A 22,780-nucleotide genomic window follows, 5' to 3' on the forward strand; every position below is an offset into this window, starting at 1 on the left:
AATGAATATCTGATTTGCATAAAGCTTAAACTCTATGAACTGTGCTTTAGGACATAAATGAAAAAAAAAAAACCAAGATCAAAAGACTAAGACCTATCTTCTAGAATTTAGAGCCCCCAAAAGTAATCTTTTACATGAAAAAGTTAGCTTTCTTTTATCATTGATCTCTTTTCTTTGCCATGGTTGCTAGAAAGTTTGGTGCTCAATTTAATGTTTAATCATAGTATTTGTACATCCTTATTCTTGGCACAAGATTCCCCTCTATATTTCTGATCTCTCTTTTACGTTTAGAGAATCTGCCTGCAAATGCAGGAGACATAAGAGATGCAGGTTTGATCCCTGGGTCAGGAAGATCCCCTGGAGGAGGGCATGGCAACCCACTCCAGTATTCTTGCTTGGAGAATCCCATGGACAGAGGAGCCTGCCAGGCTATGGACCATAGGGTTGCAAAAAGTTGGACATGACTGAAGCTACTTTGCAGCAGCAGCAGCGAATGTAAAGCACATGGTTCTGCTTCTACCAAGACATAGTCCACTATATTTATGTTCCAGTCACATGAGGCAAAACTGTAACTTGATCCTCAGACTCCTTTTAAGAAGCATTATAGACTTAGGGCTCACTAGTTTCTCCCTGAAAAAGTATCCCAAGCAACTTATAGTCCTTAAGATATACCAAGACAGCCTATATATAAACACTTTAAGAATTTCAAAGCTGCTATAAACTATTATATATAGCAATATATACTAAACATATATTATTGTAGTATGTATGTATTCTCATTTCAGTACTCAATGATTACAAAGCAACTTCGGTGCATTATATATATAGCTGAAACAAAATCAGGATCATTTCCATAGTGATTTCACATATTATACTCATTAATTTTTAATATTGATAAATGTAATAAAAGTATAAAAAAAGTAATACAGAATATAAAATTTTAATACTACCAGAATGTGCAAAGTCACAAGTAAAAATTCCCCACCTCTGCCACATTTTGGCTCTCACAATTACGTCTATGAGGAGGGTATCTTTACTTTTATAAGTTTGCTCATTCACTTTACCAACAGTTATTGAGTGCCTATTTCATGTGAGGCCCTGTTCAAGGCACTGGCTATGCAGCGGTGAATAAAAGAAATAAAGTCCCTACTCTCCATGGAGCTTACACACATGGGGATGAGAAAGTTGAGGTACCTTGAAGTACCAAGATCCAACAGGCACCTTGATCTGGAAAATCAGTCCTTTCTCTAGTCCTAACTTTCTGTATGACCTTGGACCTTGTTTAATATCTCAAGTTAGTTTTCTATATATAAACAAGAATTGCACAAATTGACATCAGTCATAAGATGATACCAGCCTTGTCAGATTTCATGAAGATGAACAAGATGAAAGTAAAAGCATTCAGTAAACCATAAAACCTTACATCAAGATAAGAGATGTAGTGTTTCTTACTGAAATTCTTCTTGGATGACACAGCCATTCCAATCTCCAGTTGACGACAGGCACAACTCTTTAGTAGACACTCAAAGAATTATTCAGGATCCTTCCCAAATATATACATTTATAATTCCTATCAGTAACCCAATTTTCAATTATAGGACCAACTTAACTTCTCTTTTAGTCCTTCTGTTAATTTTCTTTGGATGTTTTCAAAGTTTTTCATATCTTTGGTAAAGTTCAATGAGCTATTCTAGGCACAAGTTTTTGGTAAAGTCTATCTAGTTTAGGAAACACAGAGGAATTTCCTGTTGGTCCAGTGTTTAGGACTCCACGCTTCCACTGCAGGGGCCTGGGTTTGATCTCTGGTCAGGAAACTAAGATCTTGCAAGCTGTGTAGTGAGGCCAAAACAAACACCACCCCCGCCCGCACCCCAAGAAGAGACTGCTTCACTCTTTGTATGCTGTATTTATTTCAGGATATTATAGTAACATGTGGTACATTTCCACCCAAAATATCCCTAATAAAGCGAACTTCTGTTTCATCTGGGTTCTACCATTACTTAATCTCCATTTATTCTTGTCTCTAGATTGTGTTTCCTTGAGCCTACACAAACAGTATTGTTAGTTTTTTATCCCTAAGTGTACCACCTAAATAAATGCTAATACACTGCTGTCTAATTCCGGATACAAGTGTCAACTCAGGTTATTTACCAATATACACAAAAAGTTGATTAAGTTCAAAGTTTCATAGTTTAACAAAAAGAATATCTCTTAGATGTCAGGTCAAAACATCTACACTGTCGTCTTACTTGAGGATAACCTCGAGGGTAGAATTCATATTACATCATCTTTAAATATTTAATGCCCTGCCAATGCTAATCCTCTCACTCCAAAACACAGTGCTTTTAGCTCAATGTACAAAAACAATGTTCTACATATACATGATGCACAATAAACACCTGCTGAATGAAAGAATGAGGGATTTTATATCTTCTGAACTCTTAACACGACACAGTGTGAGAATATAACACACACGTCCTTAAATTCATTCATTAAAATCCTATTTTCTACTGGTTTTAATAAAGGAAAATGAGATACTGACCTACAGGTTGAAGTGTTTGCTTTGGAACAACAATGCAATTTAGCACCATCAAGGCCTGTGGAGGGAGGAGGATGCAGAGTGACTCCAGGGTGAACAGACTGTGAGCTTTCAAGGAAACACTGCCAAAGTGGATCCTGAGGCAAAGGCTGGGTCTTACAACCCTCGATGAGGCCATCGACAATCTCCATTTCTGTTTTCTTAGACATCAGAATTCTCTTGCAGGCACTTTGGCAAGCATGATCTTCCGCTCTGTCACAGCAATACAAACCTACAGTTTCAGAACAGAAGTGGATTAATTAGCTGGTTTTATAGCCTTCATTGTTCAGGCAGAAGAATCAAGTGGTATACTGGGATCCATTACTACTGAGTCACGTCAATATCTCCAGGATGTTGAGCCTACCAAATTCTCTTTCCATTGCTTTGCAGTGTGGCAAAAAAGTGAAAAGCTAAAGGTGGACTAGATATCTATTACCAGGTTTTCCACTGTGCTCATTCATGGGCTCTCCAGCATCATTCCTAGATAAATGAAAGATCCTCTTACACCAAAGAGGTCCTTACATGCAAGGTATTTTATGTTCCTGGAAAGGATACAATAGATCAAATTGGAATTATTTCATGCTAGAAACAACTACCTAAAAGGATCATGTTCTTGACATAATGAGAAAGATGACTAATTTTAATAGCAATAATCACAAATACTGTATTTCATCACATTCTGGGATAAAAAGATTTATAAATCTGTACAAATTAATCTAAGTAGTAATTTAAATAATATAATAACAAACTCTGACAAGGTATCAGTTTGTTAAAACTTTTCTATAAAAAACTAGAAAGCAAGTGAACACTTTCAACCAGACTATAGAATTCAAAGGGCTTCTCTGAAGTAGTTTTCTTAGGAGTTTGACTTCTTAAGAAGCCTATTCAGGCATATCTGTTTCTACTTTCTTTTCCAGTTTTCCTATATATTAGCACAGACATTTGAGATGGTTGTTCTTTTACCCTTAAACATTTTCTGCCCCCCGCTTTATTTTGAGCTGCGATCTATCAACTTTGCTTCAGCAGCACCTCTCCATAGCCTAAATGTCAGTGAAGACAGATCTCTCTTTAAAATAAATGATGTTATTTGCAGCAAGTGCTTCACCCTCTGATTTTCCTCACACAACCACCGAATGTCATAAGCCTTAGTTAGAATCTGGCCAAACAAGGCACAGCACTGCTTCTGAGTTTACAAAAACAAGTCTTTGAATATCCCAGTGTAAGTCAAAACACTGGCATCTGGCTTATAAGCCTTTTGCCAGTTTTGCTTAATTAGTCAGTTACTTTAAGTCTGATCACCTCTAAATGAAGAAAATGATTTATAGGCTTTACAAAGCTGAGATTCTGAAGATCCCATAAGGTGCAAGTTCATCAGGAGGCCTTGTCTTTTAAAAAGTATCAGAATCTCATTTATATTGACATTTTTATTATAAAAGTTACAAATTCAAATATTACACATCCATACAAGGTGGAACAAACAGGTATATAACTAAAAATGAATCTCACTGTATACATTTAGTTCTGCAACTTCCTTTCCTTGCTTATTACATCTTGGACTTCTATAATAAATATACATTTTTTTGGTATTGTAGTAGATTTACAGAATTGTGTTAGGTCCGGGTGTACAGCAGAGCGATTTGGTTATACATATATTTTTAAATTCTCTTCCATGTTAGTACAAGATATTCAATATAGCTCCCTGTGCTATATAGTAAATCTTTGTTGCTTATCTACTTCACACATGGTAGTGTATATCTGTTAATCTCATACTCCTAATTTATCCTTCCCCACACACCCTTTTCCTTTGATAACCATAATTTCGTTATCTGTCTGTGAGTCTGTTTTGTAAAACGTTGATTTGTATTATATTTTATTAGATTCCAGATATAAGTGATATACTATTTCTCTTTGACTTACTTCACTTAGTATGAAAATCTTTAACTCCATGCATGTTGCTGAAAATGGCATTATTTCATTCTCTTTTTATGGCTAATATTACATCGTATGTTATCACATTTTCTTTATCCATTCATCTGCTGGTGAACACCTGGGTTTTTTCCATGTCTTGGTTATTCTAAATAATGCTGCTTTGGACACTACTAGCATGTTTCTTTTCTTGTTTTATGTCAACATTAAACCTAACAACTAGATCAATACAGCTAATAATTTAAAAGCTTAATATATGAGAGAAAAGTATCAGCTCTATAGCCCTGGAAAAAATCTTTACATTCACCAATAGACACCCATAATATCTGTTTTGTGTATCATGTTCCTTCTTATCTGTAACAAATCTCATACAGAACAATGAGTTCCAGGTTGCAAAAGAAGATTTATTTTTGCACCTGTCTATGTAAGTCTTTGTCTACAAATGAAACAAAAACAAACACAAGGGCTAGTATGGTTCTTTTCAAATTAGAGCTTTCATCTTTTCCACATATACATCCAGCAGTGGAATTGCTGATCATATTTTTAGTTTTTTAAGGAAACTCCATACTGTTCTGCATAGTGGCTGTACCAATTTAAATTCCCACCAACAGTGTAGGTGGGTTCCCTTTTTTTCACACCCTCCTCAGCATGTATTATATTATTTGCAAACTTTTTGATGATGGCCATTCTGACTGGTATGAAGTGATACCTCACTCTGGTTTTTTCTCTCAGTGTAGTTCTGATTTGTTTTTCTCGAATAATTAGCGATGTTGAGCATTTTTTCATGTGCCTGTTGGCCATCTGTATGTTTTCTTTAGAAAAATATCTCTATTTAGGCTTTCTGTATATTTTTTGATTAGTTTATATTTTTTGATATTGAGTTGTATGAGCTATCTATATATTTTAGAAATTAAACCCTCGTTGGTCACATTCTTTTGCAAATATTTTTCTTCCAGTCTGTAAGTTGTCTTTTTATTTTGCTTATGGTTTTCTTTGCTGTGCAAATGCTTATAAGTTTCATTAGGTCCCATTTGTTTATTTTGCTTTTATTTCTTTTGCCTTGGGAAACTTATCTAAGAAAATATTGCTATGATTTATGTCAAAGAATATTTTGCCTATATTCTCTTTTAGTTTTATGTCATAATGTTTTATAATTAAATCTTTACACCATTTTGAGTTTATTTTTGTGTATGGTAGGAGGCAGTGTTCTAACTTCATGGATCTACATAACATACATCTCCCTTTATGCAGGTTGTATAATGTTGTTATTATAGAGATATGTAGTTTATTTAATCAATTTTAATCAACACCCTATCGGTGGATGTTTAGGTTCTTTCTAGTTTTTCTCTATTACTAGCAATGTTGTAGCAAACATCCTTTATATGAATTGATGTGTTTTTACAAATTTGTAAGTTTTTTTAAAGGACAAATTCTGAGAAATGGAATTACTGGACTAAAAGTTACGGTTATTTGAAATGCTCATGGCCATAGCCCCAGTTCCCCTCCCATCCCCCACCAAAATACCCATACCAATGAATTCTCCCCCTCAGGATAGAGAGGGCCTGTTTCTTCATACCCTCAACAGCTCCGTCTTTCTTGGCATCTTTTAGCCATGACAAACATGACCAATCTGCCAAATCTAAAGACCAAAGGAGGTCTGGTGTTTCCCAAATGACAGACTACAGATATCTTCAAAAATTTATTTCCTTTTTACAAATTATTTTACCAAAGATTGAAATGAGAGGAAAAATATGGCTTTTACTTACTATCTGTTGGGTTCCTCATTGGATAAGACTGGGTGTAATTGTTCACACAGTGTATTAATCGTGGACTAATAGAGGCACAGTAATTTTCCACTGCTTTGATCTGAGAAGGACCGGGAGAAGAATCTGTTCGAAAAATGGCTTGACAGTATTCTCGGCAGTTTGTGTGATGGCCTGCGTAACTGCAACAGACTGAGCCCACTAGAGGGAAAAAAGATGACAGTGAGATGAAGCCAGCCATTCACCAACACTCAACCATCATAATAACGGTGAAACAATCTGTGTCTTTTTGAATTTGAGAAATAAAACCATGCCGTAGAAGACATGTACTTAAAGTCAGAACTACTGTAAGCATAGCCATGGGGACATTCAGGTGGTGAGTGGTCTGAGAAAGTCATATTTTGTCAACTTATAGTCTACAATGCAGTGATCCTCAGCAGGAGCAGTACCAGCCCATGGGAGAACTTGAATGCATATGGAAGTATTTCTGGTTTTCATAATAACTTGAGGATATCTGCTGGCATTTAATACATGGGGGTCTGGGCTATTAAATGCTCTGAAATGTACAGAACAGTCCCATACAATCAAACTGTCTCCCAAAAGCTAATAGCACCCATGGTGAGACCCACCGGACAGCTTCTTTCCATGTCAGATTAGTAGAGATTCAAAAACAAAGCAAAGCAAAGCAAAAAAAAAAAAAAAAATTGAACATACCAAGATAACAAAACTCCAAATATCTCCTTTATAAAACAGGACCAATAAAAACTAAGAGACATCAGGATCATTTCATAAATTTGCAAATTATATGTGTCTATCTGGAAACAAAATCCCAAAAGTTTTATGCTGTTTAAAAATCTCCAAGGCTAGGATTAAATTGAAAGTTCTCAACTCATAACTGATATGACCTGCTTCAACATTGAAAAGTAAAACCCACATTTAAAATAAGTGATTCTTGATTTACATATTTTTAAAAATCAAAGTAGCCCATTTAATTTATCTGGGAAGAGCAGGATGAGCGGCTAGGGGTGAAAATGTGGGATTTATAATGAAGAGGAGCAAGAGGCCCTCAGAGGAAAGGCTGAGGGGTCTGCGGGAGGCCGAAGGGAGCCAGAAAGGTAGAGGCGTGGCAGGAAAGGCTAAGAAAAAGGCAGGCGGGAAATCTCTGATAATCATGAGGGACGGTTATGGCAGCAGCGCGGAGGAACCAGACTCAGGTTTCTGCGACTCCTATAGAACAGGGAATTCAAGCGGCTTCCGGAAATAATGACAAAACTATATACAAATGAACTCAGCTAGTACCAAACTAACGGCAAGATAAGCCTGTTTCCATTCACGGCTACATGTATCACTGTCAACCTCAATGAGGCTAAAACTGAGGGTAGAGGTGATGGATGCTGAGGACAGAGAGACAAGTGAGAATGGGAGAAGGACTGCCCCATGAGGCTGGCTTCCCTGCAGTGTGGGAGAGCATAAAATTATGTGTCAAAGACTATCTGGGAAATCTTGAACTAAATCCCAAAAAGAAAGGGTAGCAAATAAAGTACAGACAGCTAATGTTTCTGATATTTTAATATATCCACTACCAAGCCCATCTAAACAACTCTTTGCTCCTCAGATGTGTTTCCCCATCTCCAACTGCTCTCATTGTTTCCTTCACCTAGAATGCCCTTCCTCCAATCTCTACTGTTCACATCATGTCTGTCCTTCTAGGCCCAGCTCACGTACCAACTCCACAAAGTTACTTCTAAGCACCCTGCGGGAGGTGATCTCTCCTTCCTCTGAACTCCCACAGCACGTTCTCAGTGACTCAAGCCCATACCTACCACGTCCCAGGGTTCTTTGTGTACAGATTATGCCCCCAAGATGTGTATCTTCCCTGCACAAAGCAAGCAGTCAGTGAATATCTGGAAGAACTGAGTTAGCCCTCAGCAACTGCTGCATTATTTTACATCATATTATGTGTGCTCAACTTCTGAAAGTTATCCAAGTGGGGCATGATCTTCCTCTAAAACACCCAGCACTATTATCTGCTTTGTAAATCTCCAACTAAGACATGGGAATTGTTAGAATTCATGAATGGCTCGAATGCTCCAGAGGAAGCAGCCTATCAGAATCCTGTTGCGCATATTCCTTCAGATGGTTTAGCAACAGTTTGTTATAGCAGCAAAGTGTTGGCAGTATTTATAATAGCTAAATCATATTCTGTAAGCTGTGTTTTGCTCTTTGGATTGCTGGTATAACCACTTATAATATACTTACTTTCATTTCTGCTAATGCAACTGAAAAGAGCATTCTGTAAATTAAAGAAAAACAAAAAAATTAACAACCACAAAGAATTTCTAATTTTATTCCACTTTATAGTTATACAGAAATCAGGATATCAAACTACTTAATCTTTCTCAAAATCCAAGATTGAGACCAAAGAGACTAAGATATAGCATCCTAGTGAAAAAGAGAAACCATCTTCAAATACATTTTGTGGATCAAGATTATCACGTAAGCCATAAGTTGACCACATTATAGCAAACCAAGTTTATGTAAAGCTGTACCAATGAGCATATGAGGGGTATACCACCATGTAGTAATCTCAATTACTTCTTGCAGAATATAAAAAAGCTTTTAGAAAATAATATAATAAAGGACATTTAAGGAAATATATTAATACGTTTCATATAACCACAATATTTTAAGAGTTGAAAGGACCTTAGCGATCACTTCTACTTGTACTCAAACATGGCCACACACTAGACTCATCTGGGTTTCCTGGGCTTTACCCTAGACTACAGAATTGATATCAGGAACGAAGCACAGAAACCTAAATTTTAAACTAGCCCTCGAAGATGATTCCTGTATAGCCATTCTAAGGACTAGAGTTGGGTCATCTCTCTACTACTTTACAGATAAATAAAACATTTCCTCAGCAAGGAAGAGACAGCCCTAAGTCACAAAGCAAGTCAAAACTAGAACCTGAGACTAGAATTAACATTTCTAGATCTCTTAGATCACTGTTTAAAAAACATCACCCTGGCTTAAAGTCATTGTAAGGAATATAAGAAACAAGACAAAAAAATTTCTTGTACAAAGTGAGTTGGATGATCAGGGCTTGTTGGCTACGATTAATATCACTCACACTTGGAAGAGGATGAATTCCTAAAAGAATATGTTGTTACTGTTCAGTCCCTAAGTCGTGTCTTGACTCTTTGCAATCCCATGGACTGCAGCACGCCAGGATTCCCTGTCCTTCTCTATCTCCTGAAGTTTGCTCAGACTCAACGTGCATTGAGTTGGTGATGCCATCCAACCATCTCATCCTCTGTTGCCCCTTCTCCTGCCCTCAATCCTTCCTAGAATCAGGGTCTTTTCCAATGATTTGGCTCTTTGCATCAGGTGGCCCAAGCATTAGCGTTTCTGCATCAGTCCTTCCAATGAATATTCAGGGTTGATTTCATTTAGGATTGACTGGTTTGATCTCTTTGCTGTCCAAGAGACTCTTAAGAGTCTTCTACAGCACCATAGTTCAAAAACACATGGGTATAAATAAAAGGTAGACAGAAATCAAGGGCACCCTTATTAATGAATAGAGATGATTTTGGCTTTTAATTGTAACTAACTTACAAGCTGGCTATATGATCTGGACTTATTAAAGGACCAGCTTTACTGACATTTAAAACTTAGCTTCAAGGATCCAACTATGCAGTTGTGTGAAGCTGTGATGCATTTTCTCTACTAAATAATATTCTACTGTAGGAATAAACCACACTTTGACTTATCCAAAGCAAAACAAAATACCAGGACCCATAGATAAGGGCCAAAAAATTCACTCAGTATGACTTCTTTCTGCTAGAGGCCTCATCAAACAAAATAAAATAGTGAAAAGTAAGTATTCTTGGTATTCCTTAGTAGCAGTCTTTTTTATATTTCTCTTCATCCATGTCTCTGTGTTTTAGTTTAACTTTTCAGCCACCTATTATAGGTAGCCCTCTATTTTGGTTCAACGGTTTTAGGAACACCTTCAAGAAAATGACCTAAATCAATATTAAAAAGTCATCTGTTACCAACTTTCCAGCCCCTCTTGATAGGGTCAATAAAATTCTCATTGTCTTTCTCCTTCTAATATGCTGGTTGTTCTTCTAGGTTTTAGCTTTTTTGGTCCTGTTCCTAAAGAAGTATGGTTATTATCTTGGTGGCCATCCTGGGTTGCACAGCCTGATTTCCATTTCCGTTCTTTTTCCAGTTATTCTTAAATTCTCTAGAGCTGTAGTTCTCAAGTGGAGGTGATTGTGTTTCCCAGGGAACATCTGGCAACGTCTAGAGACATTTTTGGTTGTCATAACTCCTGGGGTTGGGGTGTGCTACTGAACTGACATCTAGTAGGTAGAGGAGTCTAGAGATGCTGCGAAACATCCAACAATGTGCAGGGCAGCTCCCCTACGACAAAGGACTATCCAGCCCCAGATGTCAACTGTGTCAAGGTTGAGAAATCCTGCTCTAGAAACTTACAAACTTGTTCAAGCTTGATTTTTCAAAAACTTGACCTTAAAAATAAAAGAAATACCACCCTGGGTCACTCCTGTGAATCATTTAGCTTCAGCAAGAGGTACTAAAGGACATAAAATCTGAAAAACAGCAGAGATCATCTAATCCAACTCCTTATTTGACAGAAGCCAATGAATGAAGTCTAGAAAGGAGAAATACTTATGAACCCTAGCTTTCACCCACAAATAGGCCAGCAAACTATGGCACCTGGGCCACATCTTGATCACTGCTTGTTTTTGTAAATAGTTTTATTAGAACACAGCCACACCCATCATTTACATATTGTATATGGCTACCTCACACAATAATGGCAGAGTTGAATGGACAGTAAACCTAAAATGGTCTATAAGCCCCAAATATTTGCTATCTGACTCTTCACAAAGTTTGCTAACCCCTGACATAGACGGACTCAGATGTCTCTCTTGATGTCACATCCAGAGCTCAGAGACATTCCGTAAGCATTTCTCATTATGTTCACTGATAGACCTTTCAATGTATAGTTACTCTAACTTACTGAACTAAAGAAATATGAACTTTCTTATTCCTACAAGGCGGCACCGCCAGTGTTAATAACATGTTTACATCTCTTTATCAGTTTTAAGGTTTCAAAGAATGGTCCTTGTAGAGAATAGACTGGTGGCTGCCAAGAGGGAGAGTGTGGGAGAGGGCTGGATTGGGAGCTTGAGATTAGCAGATAGATGCAAATTGGCATATACAGAAATGATAAACAAGGTCCTACTGTATAGCACAGGAAACTATATTCAACATTCAGTGATAAACCATAATGGGAAAAAGAATGTAGATACATGTATAACTGAGTCACTTTTGCTGTATAGTGGTAACACAACACTGTAATTCAATTATACTTCAATAAAAATGTAAAATTAAATTTAAAACTTAAAAAATAAAAGAATGGTCCTTCACTCAAGTATACTGGTATTTGATAAATTCATCAATTCTCTGTTGCTCACTTTATATGCATCATGATTTTATCACATCCTTCTCCTCGGTAAGATTCCTAACCTTATGTAACTACACCTAAAGTATAAACGATGGGTAACTTTTTTTGGTGGGGGGGCACACAGCATGTGGGATCTTAGTTCCTTGATCTGGGATCATATCTGTGTTTCCTGCATTGTAAGCATAGAGTCTTAACCACTGGACTGCCAGAGAAGTTCCAGTAACTCTACCTTTTTACTGCTTATTGTTGTTTAGTTGCTAAGTCGTGTCTGACTCTTTGCAACCCCATGGACTGTAGCCTGTCAGGCTTCTTTGTCCATGAGATTTCCCAGGCAAGAATACTGGAGAGGGTTGCCTTTCCTTCTCCAGGGCATCTTCCCAACCCAGGGATTGAATCCAGGTCTCCAGCAGTAGCAGGTGGATTCTTTACCGCTGAGCTACCAGGGAAGCCCTTCACTGCTTAAACTACTGCTGGTTAGTTTGACAGGGCTTAGGACACGCATGAGTTAGAGCACTGGCTTACGGTTTCATTTCTTTAAACGGTCAATTTTGGGGGTCTTGGCTAAAGTCAAGTCTTAAGTCCGGCGATCTCGGATCAAATATCTGATCGCCATCTAGTGGCAAATGCAGGCAGTAACTGAAGGTTTATACTTGGGTCTATACAGAGCCTCTTCTGACCTCCTGCCACCAATACTATACCCGTATAAACACCTCCCCCACCCCACTCATTTTACTCTAGAAGAGATCAAACTAACAGGGTAACTGAGGTGAAGACCTACCACAACCTCAGACACCCAAAAACAAGCCAGCATGTGGGAGTTGACAGTGTCCCCAAAGATCTTCAAGTCCCAAAGCCTTCACGATATAGCTCTTCACAGGAGAGACAGAGGTACGCAGTAAGCCAAGGGCGGAGCCGGGGACAGGACCCAGAGTGCTCTGCTCGTGGCCTCCTATGACGCTCTCCTGTGAGCAGACTTTGGATTATTTTGAAAGTAGCCAATGCAAAGCTGAATTTATGTCCATAGAGTGATATATCTTAACAGTCTCTTGTTTTTAAAATCAACATCTTAAATTGTGGAAAAAATAATTTTCTTGGTTATTATTTCCTTTAAAAAATTTTGAACATGAAGTCTTTCTTCAGGCAGCTGCTTTCATTAACTAGTTCCCTGCCCTACCTTCAGTGGTTTTTGACAACTGCAATAAGCCCTTCCACCTAGTGCTGGGAGCAGGTAACCTGTGGGCAAACCTAGCAGAAAAACTAAGATACAGAGTGAAATCAACAAGAACCCTATGTGATCTTTCATGTCACACTGACCTTCCTTTTGGGGGTCCAAGTAGGAGGCACATTCTGCAGCTCCAACTTCTTGTCCATAAGTTAGCTCTGTAGGTTTATTTTTGACCTGGTCACCTGCTTTTCCACTTCAGTGACCCCTTCTAACATTTCTCCATTTGTCCACTTGTCTCAATCCTGTCTTTGTGCACTGCCCTTCTACTATAACTGGCCCCTCCAGGTTCCTTTCCCATTCTCACCAATGATGATGATGAAAAAAAAACAAGGATCATATGAATCTTATTAAAAACAAACAAAATCAAGTTTGAATCTTGGATGTTTTAATCACTTCTGCAGAAAGACCCAAAAGAACACATTCTATGAAATGTTAATGTTTCCTATTCCCAAGGCTAGTAGTTAAAAGTAAAAAGGGGCTGTTTTGTTCCTAAGGCTTCAATAAATAAAATCAGTTTGCTTTGCAGATGGACTGGTTTCTCCCAGTTTGAAGTTTTGCATGAAAAATCTAGCTTATTAAAACGTTAAATCAGAGATTAAATAGTTGACCTTTTTTTTTGGGTCGCATCACACAGCTTGTGGGATCTTAGTTCCCTGACCAGGGATTGAACCTGGGTCACAGCAGTGAAAGCACCAAGTCCTAACCACCGGATCGCAGGGAATTCCCCAACAATGGAACTTGAAACACATGTTTTTTTAAACTTTGCAAGATGTTTTCTCCTTGTTGTGGACACCATGGCTTTGTAGTGAAAAAAACCTAAGTGACCAGGACATGCAAAGGAGTTTAATATGACATTGTTGCTGTTCAGTCACTAAGTCATGGCTGGCGCTTCTGTGACCTTATGGACTGTCACCCATCAGGCCCTCTGTCCACGGGATTTCCCAGGCAATACTGGAGTGGGTTGCCATCTCCTCCTGCAGGGGATCCTCCTGACCCAGAGACTGAACCTGTCTCTCCTGCACTGGCAGGTGGGTTCTTTACTGCTGAGCCACCAGGGAAGCCCCTTAATGCGACACGGACATTCTTTGATTTCTTCAGCATCCCAAATAATAAATGTCATTTCAATAGAGGGACAAAAATGAAGCCCTAAACTGAAGTAAGATGAACGGGTCTAGACTGCTCAGAGAAGTTTGTTCATGATTCCCACAGAGCATCCAGCCAATGGGGAGCAAACCCCCTGGCAAGCACTGGTAAGACCTGCAGGGTAACACAAGGCCTAGAGCAGAGCCTGCACAGAGCATGTGTCCGGGCAGGCTGCCTGTGGCCGTGGCCTCAAGTTTTCACACCTCCCTGTGCCTATTTCTCTCATGCTAACTCCGGACTCGATCGTGCGATCTGCTTTAGTTAAGGGGACAGCAGTAAGTGTGAGGAAAGTAGAGCCCTGCACATGTATCAGTACTTGCGGGTTTCAGTTCTCTCTTGGGCTCGGGCCACCACCATGGGAACTTGTTTGAGCCACGCTGTGAAAGCGCTGGGAGAGATCTGTGGAAGAGAGCTGAGCTGACTCAGCCAAGGGCGTCCTAGACCAGCCAGGCCCTGGCTGACTTGCCAGGAGACTGCAGGTGCATAAGCGGGCCCAGCTTGCTCAAATCAGAACTGCCTAAATGAGCGAGAAATAATAAATTGTTATGGCTCTAGGCTATGGGGTTTAGGGATGGCTTGCTACACAACATTACTGTGATTACAGACACAGTATTCAGTGCTTTCTCCGCTCATTCAAAGAATGACTAATTCATAGACATTTACACAGGGTATTCACATAAAACTGCGATTCACTCTGAAACAAGGAACCTTGTGTACTGTCCAGAGTGGGAAAATTTTCTATTAAAAATTCTATCTATAAAAATACTAACTGTAGCACCTATTTACAGGCAACAAATTTCTGTTCATCCTTTAAGTCTTACCTGCTCTGTGAAGACTTCCTCGTTACCCTGAGTAGGGTTTTTTCCTCCAGGCTTCAAGGGGTCTTATACAGACTTCTAGCAATGTACTTGGATTTGTATTATAATGGACTATTTGAATTTCCTTCCTCCCGTGGACTAGGCTATGGACTTCTCACTGTTCTCACAGTACAAAGATCCTTCCATCTTTGTACTCTGAGAACAGTGTCTGGTACATATTAAGTGTATCAACTCAATGAATGCTGAAGGAATGAATGAATGACAGATGCAAAGAAAAGTGAGACATGGACTCTGCCCATAGGAACTCAGGTGATTAGCATTAAAAAATGAGATGCAAACAAAGAGTTACACTATAAGGTGACAAAAGGCTACAATAAAGTATGCAAAGTGTTTATAAATAGCAACTAATATTTTTGTGTGTGGAGGGAAGAGGGTTGAGCAGACAAGATTTTAAAGAGGTACCATCTAAGCCAGAATTTGGATGGGGTTGTGGTATGCTGCGGTGGGGTGGGATTTCACAGGCGTGCGGGTAAAAGGGAGTTCTGATTTGTAATATTTGTTGATATGTATGGCATAAATACCCCCAACATTGCTGCTTTTCAAGTTAAAAACTGGCTTGCAAAATTCCTGAATATTTAACAACTGACCAATTCTCCCTAGCAGGTAGGAGTTGGCTCTAGCCTACTAATGGATGGGAACGATAGGATGGATTCAGGGAGCAGGAATTCCAGGAGGACGATGGGTGGTACAACCACAACTAACTAACAAAACACACAGCCAATCTGTGAAGTATAAGCAGTAACCTGCAGAACTGTCAAGGAGGGAAGAGTTAGGACCAGGAAAAGCTTCAGTACCCCAGGCTGAGGAACATGAACTGTATCTCACGGGTGAGCCACTGGAGTTTCAAGGAAGGGATGATATGACCATATTTGGTCTTTGAAGAGGTCACCCTAGAAGTGGAGATAGTAAAAAAAAAAAAAAAAAAAGGAGAAAGTAGAGACAGGGAAGCTACCTGAGCAGCTACTGTAGTAGTTCCCCAAAGTGGTATAAAGGCCTGAAACAGGCTGTAACTGAGGGTCTGGAAAGGAGGCCCATTTAAGACAGACATATTCCACAGGCAAATCTTTAGGGTTTTATGGCTAGCTGTTCTTTGTTTTTGTGGGAGGTGGTGAGAAAGAAGAAATAGTAGACAATACCTCTTAGGTTTTTGGTTTGTGTATCTGGGAGGGCTGTACTTGAACAACCAAGCAAGGAATATAAGAAAGATGATAAGTTTTTGTCTGGGAATGAGTGTATGTGTGGTGTTGTGTAGCATGTAGGCTGGAGGAAAGGAGAGGTAGGGAAGATAAGTTAGTTTGGCTGATTTATTGCGGCAATCAAAGCAATCAGGGTAGATGAGATTCAGTTCAGTTCAGTTCAGTTGCGTCCGACTCTTTGCAACCCCATGGACTGCAGCACACCAGGCCTCCCTGTCCATCACCAACTCCTGGAGTTTACTCAGACTCATGTCCATTGAGTTGGTGATACCATCCAACCATCTCATCCTCTGTCATCCCCTTCTCCTCCTGCCTTCAATCTTTCCCAGCATCAAGGTCTTTTCCAATGAGTCAGTTCTTCACATCAGGTGGCCAAAATATTGGAGTTTCAGCTTCAGCATTAGTCCTTCCAATGAATATTCAGGACTGATTCCTTTAGGATGGACTGGTTGGATCTCCTTGCAGTCCAAGGGACTCTCAAGAGTCTTCTCCAACACCACAGTTCAAAAGCATCAATTTTTCAGCACTCAGCTTTCTTCACAGTCCAAATCTCACATCCATACATGACCACTGGAAAAACCATAGCCTTGACTAGATGGACCTTTGTTGGCAAAGTAATGTCTCAGCTTTTTAATATGCTATTTAGGTTGGTCATAACTTTTCTCCCAAGGAGTGTCTTTTAATTTCATGGCTGCAGTCACCATCTGCAGTGATTTTGGAGCCCCCCAAAATAAAAGTTTGCACTGTTCCCACTGTTTCCCCATCTATTTGCCATGAAGTGATGGGACCAGATGCCATGGTCTTAGTTTTCTGAATGTTGAGTTTTAAGTCAGCTTTTTCACTTTCCTCTTTCACTTTCAAGAGGCTCTTTAGTTCTTCTTCACTTTCTGCCATAAGGGTGGTGTCATCTGCATATCTGAGGTTATTGATATCTCTCCCGGCAATGTTGATTCCAGCTTGTGCTTCATCCGGTCCAGTATTTCTCATGATGTACTCTGCATATAAGTTAAATAAGCAGGGTGACAGTATACAGCTTTGACGTACTCCTTTCCTGATCTGGAAGCAGTCTGTTGTTCCATGTCCAGTTCTAACTGTTGCTTCCTGACCTGCATATAGATTTCTCAAGAGGCAGGTAAGATGGTCTGGTATTCCCATCTCTTTAAGAATTTTCCAGTTTGTGGTGATCCACACAGTCAAAGGTTTTGGCATAGTCAACAAAGCAGAAACAGATGTTTTTCTGCAACTCTCTTGCTCTTTTGATAATCCAGCGGATATTGGCAATTTGATCTCTGGTTCCCCTGCCTTTTCTAAATACAGCTTGAACACCTGGAAGTCCACGGTTCACAAACTGATGAAGTCTGGCTTGGAGAATTTTGAGTATTACTTTACTGGCATGTGAGACGAGTGCAACTGTGCAGTAGTTTGAGCATTCTTTGGCATTGCCTTTCTTTGGGACTGGAATGAAAACTGACCTTTTCCCAGTCTTGTGGCCATTGCTGAGTTTTCCGAATTTGCTGGCATATTGAGTGCAGCACTTTCACAGCAGTAGATGAGACTGCCTAGATAGAAAAACCTGGCCATTTGGATTAGACAGGGTCATAATCTAATCAGACTTGATCAGATTTCCCTTTGGGGATGATCTCATTCAGTTCACTTCTGAGAAGAATGGACTAGAGAGGAAATACACAAGCTCAACAGACTAAATAGGAGTTATTCCCTTCCCCAATACAAAATATGACAAAGCCAAAGAGCATACAAATGGAGAATAATCAAGATTTTATACTATCTTAAGCCAGTACTGCAGGACCTAATAGGTTTCGCTCTTTTTGGAGCTCATCAGCTGCAGGTAACGGCTCAAATCTAGTCCAATACAGCATACCTGTAGAGCATTTTACCATTACAAAGCCTCCCATCCACCATCTTCTATCTATTATATTCTGACAGTCCTTGGAATTTCCTTGGTACTAACTAAAAGAAGCTCTACATTTAGGTGCTGAAGGCTCTGCTGAGGCAAAGTAATCACATGACTCTTACTGTTAAAATTCCCCAAAGTCAACGGTCCACAGCCTAGGCTGTCATCTGCCATTCAAGAAGAAGGCCTACTGTATTCTTGGAACTACTGCAGCACAGATCCAATCACACCAAGGCACAGAAGGCCTCGAGCTGTCCAGAGAATACTGCTGGCCCCTGCCCTCCCAGCTTTTAATTTTCGGAGCTATTTTTTCATCCCTTTTCCTTTATGCTTCTGGTAGTAAATCTAGAATCAAAGTTAATTTGAGAGAAAAGGAACAAAATAATATTAAAACCTAGAAATTTTTATAGCAGAATATTTATTGTGACATTTCCTGAGGATACACTGTATACCATACAGACACACATAAATATGCACCAAACAGTGGCATCCAGGGGTACCATGGAGTATGTGGTAAGCTACCATTTGTGTAGAGAAGGGTGGAAAGAACTGCGCTACATATTTACTTTCATGTGCATAAAGTGTCTCTGGTGACTTTAGGAACTGGGTGGCTGTGGTGTAAGAGGTAGGAAAGAGACTTTATTGTATACCATTTTGAATTCTGAACATGTGAATACTAAAAAAAGTAAAATAAAATTTAACACGTACCTGCACGCTTCTCTTATGCATTTAGCTGTGTGTTCATAGGACATTGCTAACAGAACTGTGCTTGGAACTCACAAGGCTGACCATCTTTGTTCTGTGGTTCTTGGAGCCTCTTTTTAACATCCTCAGAGTCTTAATTTTACCTCAGTATTCCCACAGAACCAGAGTCCCAGGATACAGCATTCTTTTAGTTCTCTTTAGCAACAATTTAGTTTAAAACTTTAAATGGCTTAACTTAAAAAAAAAATCCTCACAAAAATATCTTCTGGCTTTCTTTCATAGTTTCTCACTTTCCTTAATGAAATAACATCAAATAACGAATGAAGGAAGCTAGAAAGAAAATAGAGAACTGAAAATTTTATTTCTGAAAAGAATATAAAGAAAAGCATAGAGAAGGATCTGTGAAAGAAGGAATAAACAAGTAAAAACATAAGAGTCTGATGATAAATATGCAACACTGTATTTCAGTGGTTCATGCAGCAAATGGAAAGGTATATATATTTATGGCCATTATGTTAAGAGAATGGCAGGTAAGGTCTGACATAAAGGCATGACAAAGGTTTAAGAACCTAAAACTAAAATTTGTCTCATCATGTTAGAGACATTAACAAGTCTCTGGAAATATATCAGCCTCACATCATCTTGATGTTTATTCTGACATTCAAGAAAATAACTACCAACAACCAATTTTTGTTTTTAATCACCATCTTGGTGGCTAAAAGAAAATGTTTTCAGCCAGCTTGTAGACAGACTATGCAAAAAGTTTCACACCTCGCGGAAGATATGACTACGTTGTTACTTTAGTTCTAATCAGCCAATTTGCCCTAGTGTGGCTAAACTAGTATGGTTCCACTTTATATCCAGCATCTGTTCTGATTATTGGTGCCTTCATTCTAGTCGTTGAACATTTTAAATGTCATCCCTCATCTAATATCACACATGAATAGACGTGGCCTGATCAATACTTCTAGGTGTGGTTAAGACCAAGTTTGTGAAAACATATGGTGAACCTAGAACTGAGCATGCCTGTGACACTTGAACATGTCCATGACAGTGTTATCAAGTTACTAGTTGATTCTGGCAACTCTAATCAAATGTGTGTGATTCTGAAAGAAGTAGTCTCAAATACTGAAGTATTTTTTCTCAGGTATTACTCAGAATAAAAGAACTGCAGAGATAAGTCTCTGCAGACTCTCTAGCCAAGTCTCCTGTCTGTTGCAGAAATCTCCTCCACAGTGTGTTTATCCAGTAAATCTTTGCTTGAACACTTACAGTAATAAGAATTTCTCTTTTTCTTGGAATATCTCAATCCACTATTTTCAATGAACATAGAAAGGATCCTCCTACTGAAATGACAGATCAGTATATGGCTCCTCCTCTTTCTATTCCTTAAAAATGCAATTTTCAAAATCAGCTCTCACTTTTTTCTACACTTCCTCTTTCACAGAGCTTTCCTTCACTCTTGAGATTCAAGAGTTATCTTACAGTTGACCTTGAGCATGATCTCTCCTCATTTTTCGTCTGGTATTCCTAGCCACCGCTGTGCGTGTGCATGCTCAGTCACTCAGTTGTGTCCGACTCTTTGAGACCCTATGGACTGCAGTCCACCAGGCTCCTCTGTCCACGGGATCTCCCAGGCAAGAGTACTGGAATGAATTGCCATTTCTTTCTCCAGGGAATCTTTCCGACTCAGGGATCAAACCCACATCTCTTGCATTGCTGGCAGATTCTTTACCACTGAGCCACCTGGGAAGTCCAACTTAACCTCTAAGATATGTGATTTTTACATTTAAAAAAGACCTAACACTCAATAAACTTCGATTTCTTTAAAATCCCTTCCCATGCTATCTCTGCTGTGTATTTTCTCTCTTTTTTAAAAACTCAGTATTATTATTGTTTTCATATAACTTGTGTTTTAATTTAGTCCCTTTGTATTTTTATTGTTCTCATTTTCCTTTGCATCTCAAATAATTATAGATATTTTAGAACTTCCTTTAGAGAAGGACTTTTAGAAATGGTCCAGTAACAGCAATTCTCTTTGTTGTCTAGAAACACCTTAATTTTGCCTTCTTTCTTGAAAAATATTTTTGCTGGATATGATAGTTATTTTCTCTCAGAATATCTTAGGTATCCTTCTACTGTCCCTGGCTTCCTCTGCTGCTTTGAAAAGTCAGCTGTTGAACTCCTTTGAAGACAATGTCTTTTTTTTTTTTTCTGACTGTTTTTAAGATCTTTGGCTATGAACTATGTCTGCAATGTATGGATTAAAAAAAAAAAAATCCTGCCAGATCCTTCTTGGGCCTGTGTTTTTTCTCTTTCCTCTACTATTCCAATTGGAACACTCATATCCTCTGTCCCTTAAATCTCTTTTAGCCTATCCACTGTGCTGCTTTTTCATATAGCTTCTTTAGTTCTATCTTCCAATTCATTAATTGTTTTTTATACTTCCCTGAACATCATCTCCTATACTCAGTTCATCATAACAAATCCTGAATGATGGACTCTTACCTTCAAACCTCTGATTTATTCCCAAATATTCGACTCTATTGCTATCATCCTAGTTGTGGGCCATATTTGTTTTTAGCTAAGTTAGAGAAATTTGGGGGATCTAAAACTTAGCTTGCACATATCTAAGACTTAAAGCTTTCTAAAATATTGGACTTACTTGTTATGTTGATCTCTTATCACAGAATCTTTATCATCTCCTTCTACTTAATAATGACTGAGCCCCCAAAATATAGTTTTTCCAGGATTTGGTCCCACTTTACCTATCCAAGCAGATTCTCAGCCCTAAATAGGCCTACTTTCTTTTTACCCCCCTTGTACAAGCCATGTGCCCGTTTGCTAACATGCTTTTGATACAGTCTCCTAACCCAAATTATATAAATCCTTTCAGGCCTCTCTTCTGCAGTTTCTCCTGATAACTCCCAGCATGCTCTGTCTGCTTTCCCATTTCCTTGAGCCCTTATGTGTTCAGTACATATTTTAATTATCTTGACTCAATGAGATATAATTCTTTAGTATTTGAAGTTGAGCTATATATAGCTTAACCGTAATTCTAACCTAGGTCTGATCCAATTTTTATATAATTTTACTTATTTTTGGCCAAGCCACGTGGCTATGTGGGATCTTAGTTCCCCAACCAGGGATGAAACCCATGCTCCCTGCAGGGGAAGCAATGGAGTCCTAATCACTGGATGCCCAGGGAATTTCCCAAAGTTTGCCTTCTTTCTAACACAATACAATTGCCTTTCATGATTCAATAAATATTTGTTGACTTGTGTAAAAAAGAAACCAGATGTTGCAAAATTACATATGAAAATGCTTTACATTTAACTAGCTTATCTTAGCTTAGCTGGAACAAAGTAATCTTAAATGGCATTAAAATTTTTAAACTTTATCATTTAATAAATTTCCCAGGAAATCTCCTCAAAGAGGATTCTGCAGCAGTTTATCAGTAAAGATAAACATTAGCTCTTTCAAAAATGACCATTCATTCTCTGACTCTCTAGTCAAATCACACAACCCCATCCTTTACAGTAAATGTTAACCCCTAAAATTGTAAACCTGAAGTAACAGCTTACATATTTGGAAGTTCACTTCCAGGGGCCACTCCAGTGTTAAGGAAAAGGTACTAAAAACCTAGTTTTAGGTTTTATAAACTATTCTCATGTTAATAAACAACTGATCCAGTTAAAATAGGTTGCACTACACCAAAGTTACCCACTTCACTTTATAACAAATAGCCACTAGGTTTACACTAGAGTTTAACAATCTAATGAGAGTGACTGTTATTTGGGGTTATAATATGAAACCTTCTTTCCATGTTTAAGTGTTCTTGCCTCTCTTTTTATTTCTAAATAACATATAAAATATCAAATTGAATCTCAAATTATCTTAATAATCCATACAGTTTTTTACATATGTAAACATAACAAATATTATATATATGTAACA

The 22,780-nt window shown here is 38.6% G+C and overlaps 1 protein-coding gene and 1 non-coding gene across 4 annotated transcripts in view; both read right to left on the minus strand.

Annotated features, from left to right (window-relative positions):
- RECK (reversion inducing cysteine rich protein with kazal motifs) overlaps positions 1 to 22,780 on the minus strand; it is a 79,535-nt gene that overhangs the window by 32,951 nt on the left and 23,804 nt on the right. For all 3 annotated transcript variants that reach the window (XM_070480271.1, XM_070480272.1, XM_070480273.1), the window contains 3 exons: positions 8,527 to 8,560; positions 6,271 to 6,468; positions 2,543 to 2,810 (listed from right to left, as the gene is read on the minus strand). In XM_070480271.1, coding sequence (XP_070336372.1) covers positions 2,543 to 2,810; positions 6,271 to 6,468; positions 8,527 to 8,560 — 500 coding nt within the window. The remainder of the gene's footprint in view (positions 1 to 2,542; positions 2,811 to 6,270; positions 6,469 to 8,526; positions 8,561 to 22,780) is intronic.
- On the minus strand, positions 4,844 to 4,972 carry LOC139039579 (small nucleolar RNA SNORA40). Its single transcript, XR_011492919.1, has one exon. It is a non-coding gene; the product is annotated as a small nucleolar RNA SNORA40 (small nucleolar RNA).

This window comes from Odocoileus virginianus, chromosome 18 (genome assembly GCF_023699985.2).
Source record: "Odocoileus virginianus isolate 20LAN1187 ecotype Illinois chromosome 18, Ovbor_1.2, whole genome shotgun sequence".
NCBI lineage: Eukaryota > Metazoa > Chordata > Mammalia > Artiodactyla > Cervidae > Odocoileus > Odocoileus virginianus.